This window comes from Malaya genurostris, chromosome 1 (assembly GCF_030247185.1).
Source record: "Malaya genurostris strain Urasoe2022 chromosome 1, Malgen_1.1, whole genome shotgun sequence".
Lineage (NCBI taxonomy): Eukaryota > Metazoa > Arthropoda > Insecta > Diptera > Culicidae > Malaya > Malaya genurostris.
The window spans coordinates 5,064,034-5,071,584 of record NC_080570.1 but is presented as its reverse complement, the minus strand read 5'-3'; the positions used below and the strand labels follow the sequence as shown (position 1 = coordinate 5,071,584).

Sequence of the window (7,551 nt, the reverse complement as noted above, 5' to 3'; positions counted from 1 at the left end):
CACTTTTTGTTGCTTGGGTTTGTGAATAAAAAGTAAAATCATTTTCACAAAAAAAGTGGTAGCTTCCGGGTAGAAAATTAGGATAAAAAACTTCCCTTAAGACACGCAGTGGAAATGATCCGAAAGGTAGACAATCGGGTGCCGTATGAATTAAAGCAAGGGGACGCCGAACGCTGTTTCTATTTCAATGGCACAAAAAAAAAAGGTTTCTTGCATCGAATTGTCATTCAAAATGGTGAGACTAGGCTGGTTGTTGTGTTTTATGAGCTACTGCCACACCGTGAAAGCATCACTGAAGACGTCTACCAACGACAATTGATGCGTTTGAACCGAGCTTTGTAATGTCGTTTTCGCTTGAGAAAACTGAAACTGACCCAGAGTAGTTTCATCAAACACTTTTCACGAAACTGTTTTGATTTCGCACTTAGAAACGAGTGTTTGAGCAAACCTGATATAAAAACCAGGTTCGAAACTGACTCAATTTTCAGTTCAACAACGTTGAAACTAGGTTCGAAACTGGCTTCAAACAAACGGTTTGACAGCGGTTAGAGTGAAAACTGGGTTAGGTTTGGCATCAAGCGAAAACGACATAAGAAAAGTGGCCTCAACACACCGATAAACACGATAAAGTAATTTTACAACATGGGAATGCTCGCCAAAATGTTGCACAACCGTTAAAAACACACAAACAGGATATCCTACCCTACCCGCCGTATAGCCCAGATATTGCTCCATTCGTTCGTCCTTTTACTGTGGTATTCTTGAACAGCTCATTGAATAGATACAAGAAAAGTGCCTTAAAAATTGTCCCGGGTTGTCGATTCAATGCATATGGTGCTCGCTTACAAGCCAGTTGCCGTATGTTCCATCCCCAAACTGGAAGAATTCTTAGTGTCAGTAGGATCGTAGTACTAGCCATGCAATGATTCTATACGCTAAAAATCGGCTACGAAGTCTGTTGAAACAGAAAGGCTAATTTCCACAAAAGAAATGTAATGCCAAGATTTTGCTTTGCTAAAAAAAGAACTAGTTTCGAGCCAAAATTAGATTTGTTTTTCAGTTTTTTGCACCATCGGTCTAAATTTTGAAAGGACTTTTTATTTGAGCCTTTTGTTTGTGAAAATCGGTTGCGCCATCTCGGAGAAAAGTGTGAGTCCTGTTTTGGAGTTTTTGGCCACAATTTTCGGTACTTTCGGAACCGAATTCCGAGAACCGTGAGTTTGTGTGGTCTTCAAATCTAAACTAGAATTACTTAATTTTTTTTAGAAAAATTAGATCATCTTTACGTCTTCTTCAAAGAAGGCTAATTTTGGAATTGGCAGTTTCTTCTCTCACCATCCTGTAATTCCGGAACTGAAGCTCAAAGGGGTTTCACCATGCATTAAAGCCAACCCCGATCTATCGATCCAAGTTGAGGCCAGAAGGCACAAGGATACAAGTCATACATAACCAGTAAATATTCCAACCGGCACATGAACCAGAATCTCGTGGCCAAAAAGTGTGCAATATTGTTATACGACCGTGTTCTGACGAAACACAAGAGCTGCTTGCTCGATGTCAAAGCATACGTCAAACTCGATTTTAAGCAGCTTTCCAGTCAAAGGTGCGAACCTACGTAGGGATGTGCCGGGAACATTCGAATTCGTGTTTGCCGACAACGCCCTGATTTGGCAAGCGATTTGCAGTTGTGGTCTGAAATACGGGTTTCGTTCGTCTCATCCTAGACACACCAAGTTTACACCAAATAATCTCTCAAGAAGCGTGGATTGCCCTTCATCCGCAAGCTTACGGGCAAAGCTGGTAATGTCTGCCTACAAGATTGATTGAACAAGTTAATTTACCCGGAATTTCGACCAACCGTAAAAATACTGTCAAGGCAAAATGGATAAAAATGCACCGATTTTGTATCCGTTTTCACTATGCAACTTTAAAGTATCAATTGAAGTAATCCAAAGCAATCATTAATTGGCTTTTTAATCTCATTGTATCAAGAATTACAGATCTTTTTGTACGTATCAATTTACTCTACATGCTATGCGAAATGTAAAGTATACTGTATGTGAAATTGTCTTCTCTGTTATGGAAAGTCACGAAAAATAGGGAAATTAGATGATTGATTAAAGTTTTGATCACTTGTTATCTAGAATATTTGGTTTTCTCCACTGAAACCGAAGCTTGGTAATCCGATTCGATCGAAATACAGAATAGGGGTGAATATTTCCCATCAGTAGATGAAATCATCTCGTAAATCTGTTTGAAGTTGGTCCAGCAATAGACGATCGACACCTGGCCTAGTTTGTACGGTTTTACTCACCGAATTTTGAATTAACGTAGAGTTTTCCCCAAAAAAACATCGAGACGATGGCATTCCTTAATACTGCCTACAAGGCTCTGTTCTGCAATCTGCTCCTGATGGCATAATCATTTGTCGGTGATTACCAATGGGAGTATCGATCAACGACGGCTCAGATATGGCGGCACATCCTTGATAAGGGAAACTCGACTGTGACGGAAAATGTCCACTGGTGCCAAGCATCCTAGACGGTCGGCATTCTAACTGTTGAGATACCGAAACTGAATCATAGCAAGCTATCAACAGTTTGAATTTAGATCACAGTAAGTCTGTGTCACGAATCAATAAAATTAATTCCACCTACCGCTACGATCCATTTTTTTTTCATTCTGTTAACGGTAATTCGGCAGAAAAATTCGCAAAGCGGTTATAAACGATGTTATTTCAGCAACATGGCAGGTATTTTGAACTTTCCGCATTCTTATCAAAAATAGTTTCATTTTTCATATGAAAGGCGATTGCACTGCTTCCACACTAAAAAGTAGAATGATAGGATGTGAAATCTGCCCAAAACGTGATCATCTTCAATTTTCGATTCGATTTTTTATACCTACCAAACTACCACTAAAAATGTACATATGATAGCAAATCTGATACAGAGGAACGCATTTTCAAGATTCTTTCCATATTGTTACAACATCCACGAAGAAAATCAAATGAAGCAAATCAGAAAAATTGAGGTAAGATGAATTTTCAGAGCATGACCGGTATGGGAATAACACAATACTGCCAATACTATTTCAGTACTTAACAAAATCTAGCCAGATTTGTCAGCGGGTGAAACATTTACCTAGCGCATGCCTATCCGGCAAAGTTGATTCAATGCAGGCGGCGGACTTATCGTGTGCTGGGAGAACCGTAGGATTCAGATATCAGTTGGTATAACATCCGTAGCATTTGTATCATTTTGCACACTGCTAATAACTATGAATAAGTTTCGAAGAATGTTTTTTCAAGCGAACTTTCGTCCGCTATTGCCACAACAGCCATAGAGAGTTTTTTCACCACGGCAGAATGCCCTCGGACAGAAAATGAAGAAAACTGAACTAACAAATCTAAAACGAAGGGATAACGAAGTGGACTAACGACAACCGAACTAATTTTCCGACCAACTGCTACAAGGTCGGACACCAATCGAACAAATAGTGACCAACTGGGAAAGATGCTGTTGCTGTTGTTGCAGTTGTTGTTGTTGTTGTAGTTGTGGCGATTGCAATTGTAGCTGTGACCGACTGCTACCGGTTACTACCAGTGATTATTTAATGAAGGGATTCACAAGCTGCGTAGTGTCATGATGATGATATGGGTTCCAGGTGTTGGTAGCTGCCGGGGCAGCCGCTTGTTGTGCTGATGCTTGCTGCTGCTGCTGCTGTTGTTGCTGCTGTTGCTGTTGTTGAGTTTGCTGTGGGGTCTGTTGTTGTTGTTGTTGTTGCTGTTGCGGAGGTTGTTGCTGTTGAGTGGTCAGTTGTGCCGATGGGGGCTTCTGATCTACTAGATCTCCTTCACCCTGGCTGTTCGGATTGATCGAATGGATAGAGGAGTAGTGTCGCTTCAGGTAAAGTTCAGAGTTGAAGTGTTTCTGGCAGATCGGGCAACAGACAGCAGTCGGGTTGTGGATCAAGCGCATGTGTTGTCTCAAATTGGACACGTTAGAGTAGAGGCGAGAACATACCGGACAGCATCGCGGGGTCAAGCAGTTAGTTTTGTCGTCATTAGAACGACTGGATCGACTTCCGCTGGACTTTCCACTTTTGTATTTACCACTTTGCTGCTCGGAGTTCACTGAAATGTTGTCCAATGATTTATCCATCCAGCTGCTGTCTTCTTCCGATTTGTACTCATGCTGTTGCACATGTTGTTGTTGCTGTGATTGCTGCTGTTGCTGTTGTTGCTGATGCCCCGAACTACTAGCTTGAGTCGTGGTTTGTGTGAATCCAGCTGAAAATTTTATCAATCAGTTAAATACAAGTATAACATTATCACATAATTAAATTCAAACCTGCATTGAGTTGACTCATATGGGCTAAATTATTCCGAGAACCACTTTTTTCGGTAAAGTTATCCATACTGCAGTACGTCGGTGACGGATGATTTGCTCCATCGGCATCCAAGTATTCGACCATTTCGACTTTGGGTTCCACATTAGCTAGAATTGAAAACCAACAGAACAGAACGATCAAACCCATTGCCATAAAAGAAACGCCATCCCTAGGCGACCTACCGTTGTCTTGTCCACCGACTGCCGATACGTGAGAGTCAACGGTTTTCACACGCTTAATCAGAGCATGATTGAGATCGGCCGGTTCGGGACGTTTGCGACAAAACTCATCCAGCAGGTGCACATTCTCGACATCCTGCTTATCATCCTTTCGCAGCGGAATCTGGTTCGATGTTGGCATCACAATGTCACCCTGTGTGTTGGACAAAGCCTAATGTCGGTGAAAGCGGAAGTGAACATTCAGTAAAGTTTCTGTTTGTGTGTCTAGTGTTAGCCCTGTGTTAGTTACCGTCACCTTGCTGTTAGAACTCCTACATCTACCCACCTGTCCCCAGATCAATCATTAAAAACCTTTTACTCACATTATTTTCCTTGCTTAGCCCACGAATCTGGAGCCCTTCGGCTGTTTTGATGAAATCCTTCAAGTTTTCATTGGTGATGTGCACTTCGCCCAAATACATATACTCCAAAATTGCCTTCAGCACATCGTATTTGACATCGTTCATGAAGAACACCGGATGGGGCGATGGATTTTTCTAAAAAAAATAAGCACAACAAAACATTCAACCGATGCAGTTGTTGCTTCACAGCATTTCCATCGAACATACCTTTAGCAAATCCTTAAAAAAGGGACTGCAAGCAAACAGCACCAGTTTGTGTGCGGTCAATTTTTTACCTTCACATGCAAACGTAATATCAACAAGATCATCTTCCTCCCGGAGTTTTTCAAACTGGGTGCTGACGTTCTTTTGAAAATTGTTCCATTTCAGGTAGAACAGCTCGTCGTTGCTGGCAAACGATTTGTCCACCAGGCCAGTCGACATTTTTCACCTCCACAGGATCCTTAGGACCGTATCAAGCCGTAAAAAAACACTGTGTTTTGGAAGAAGCTCGAAGCAGTAGGTAGGAAAATTCGCTTCAATTCGCTGCTGCGCCAAGAAATTTCGCTTATTTGCACTAAATTGTTGTACTTTCTTCTCGTTTGACTGTCGGTACACGGCACTAAACGAATGCAACCACGAAAGGTAACATTTTTTCCTATCCAGGATTGGAAACCATTAAAAATGTAATTATATTTTTAGTGAAAAATGACAATAATGGCCAGCAACTCTGGGCTGAATCTGCATTGAACGCACTCCTAATGGCAACTGTCATTAGAAGTGCGTTCAAGGCATACACTTCCCGGAGACAATCTTAAGATTTGAGTTAAATCAGTCAGGCAACCCGAATAGAAGTTTACAATATCGTTGCAATGCAAATGTGAGTCGTTTAACACAAACGGATTGTGCCACTGTCGAAGATAATGGGTCGTATAAATAAAAAGTAGTAAAGTCTGATGTTTATAGTACCTTCTCAAAAACAAAATGCACGGAATAAAACGCAGCGTTGGTATGAATATAAACCAAAATGTATAGTACTTACGCCTTATGTGTGAAACACGTCAGGAGATTTCATTTGTAAAGCAAATATAAATTACGTGATTGTAACACAGACTAACAGACAGTACACTCAAATTAGATTCTTCAACCATTTTAACGGTCATTTCGAATGTTCCTTCAGTTGGGACAGTACTCGCATATGGCATGATGGCGCCACGTTACCCTATCAAAAACATGATGATTGGAAATAGATATTTTAATTATTCAATAAAAAATGAACACAAATACACGAATCAATCGGCATTACCAACACTTGCAATGGAAAAGATGCAACCACATTTTTAGAGCTTCACAATTTCTTTTTCTTTTTTTTTCGAGAAATAAATTTTCTGTTTTCTTTTTTTGTATTTTTCTTTTATTCTAAATCAAGAAATATTAGCAATATTTCTGAGACGCTCTCTGATCAAAAATAAATAATGAAAAGACAATGATGAAAGCAAGAAAAAAATTTACTATTACGCCATTTACTGTTTGCATGTATTTATATTCGATGATCTATCGATTATATCTCGGTGATATTACAAAATGTCGTAAGAGCAAGTGACAGCTTCGTTTTGTTTATATTCTCTTCTGTCAGCTACCCAGCTACACTATTGAAAATGTTAAAACTGGCTACACTAGTTGATTATTTATTTAATTTTTTAACAACTACCATGTTTACTATTTATTGAAGGCATGTAGAAATGTGGAGTGATGTGATTAATGTTACATGGAATGGTGACGCCAGCAAGGTGGCATTCTTGGAATTGGAAGAGTATATGATGAGAACAGATAATGTACTGTTGCAGAGATACACTCAAATAAAAATTCACGTTCGATTCACTTGAAAAATCACATAGAATGGTTTCAAATGTCAAATTGAATATTTTTCGTGACGAAAATGAATGTTATATGAACATCCCCTAAAATGAATATAGTCATCACATAAGGTTTATGTGAATTGACCAAACGTCAAACAATCTACGTGAATTTCCAGTGTGAAAAACTCGATTTTGAAAATGGCGAGCAGTGCCCCTCGAAGTGTTAGTAGTGTAAATATTTGCGAGAAAAGTTATTTAATTACAATTTTTTACTCCATCGACCGGACCATTCCAGTATGAAAGTTTCCATGTGTTCAACTGGACCGAGTGCCTGCGTGAGTCCGGAAGTTTACCCGCTCCTGCCGAATGCTTCAAACAGGCCGTCGGTATGAAGCTAGAGACACTGGAACCATGTAATGCGACTTCAGCCTGCATCGGTAGTGTTGTGGGAGCTCTTGGATCTTGACTTCGGCTTCGGTTGGATGGCAGTGACAACATAAACGATTTCTGAAGGTTTGTCGATTTGAGATACCACGACGTTATTAGTTGCTTTTTAAGCCATTGGAATTATATGACAATTTTCTGAAATAAATGTTTTATATTTCATGGCATTTTTCATTTCATAGATTTATATCAACATCTGGAATCTCCCTTTCGACTTTAACCAATATATAAAATAGTAATTTTCTGCTATCTAAATTGAATATGAACTGATAGATAAATGTGATATGAACAGTACAT

The 7,551-nt window shown here is 39.7% G+C and overlaps 1 protein-coding gene across 2 annotated transcripts; it reads right to left on the bottom strand.

Moving 5' to 3' along the window:
- Window positions 1-6: 6 nt before the first annotated feature.
- Window positions 7-5,709, bottom strand: LOC131430953 (transcription factor GAGA-like). 2 transcript variants are annotated; one of them, XM_058596271.1, is made up of 5 exons: window positions 5,180-5,709; window positions 4,934-5,107; window positions 4,575-4,782; window positions 4,353-4,499; window positions 7-4,291 (listed from the first exon to the last, which is right to left on the bottom strand). In XM_058596271.1, exons 1-5 carry the CDS (start codon window positions 5,393-5,395, stop codon window positions 3,609-3,611), a joined length of 1,428 nt encoding a protein of 475 aa, XP_058452254.1. In that variant the 5' UTR covers window positions 5,396-5,709; the 3' UTR covers window positions 7-3,608. The 2 variants fall into 2 exon arrangements, with proteins under 2 accessions (XP_058452254.1, XP_058452263.1); XM_058596280.1 differs by having other exon boundaries at window positions 4,575-4,764; window positions 5,180-5,707.
- Window positions 5,710-7,551: the final 1,842 nt, after the last annotated feature.

What these genes read in the sequence shown, in the direction of transcription:
- LOC131430953 (XM_058596271.1), bottom strand. Translation starts at nt 5,395, where the DNA reads ATGTCGACTGGCCTGGTGGACAAATCGTTTGCCAGCAACGACGAGCTG. An exon ending in TTTTTAAGGATTTGCTAAAG is followed by an intron (nt 5,108 to 5,179) that starts GTATGTTCGATG and finishes TATTTTTTTTAG; the next exon opens with AAAAATCCATCGCCCCATCC. An exon ending in GGCTAAGCAAGGAAAATAAT is followed by an intron (nt 4,783 to 4,933) that starts GTGAGTAAAAGG and finishes CACCGACATTAG; the next exon opens with GCTTTGTCCAACACACAGGG.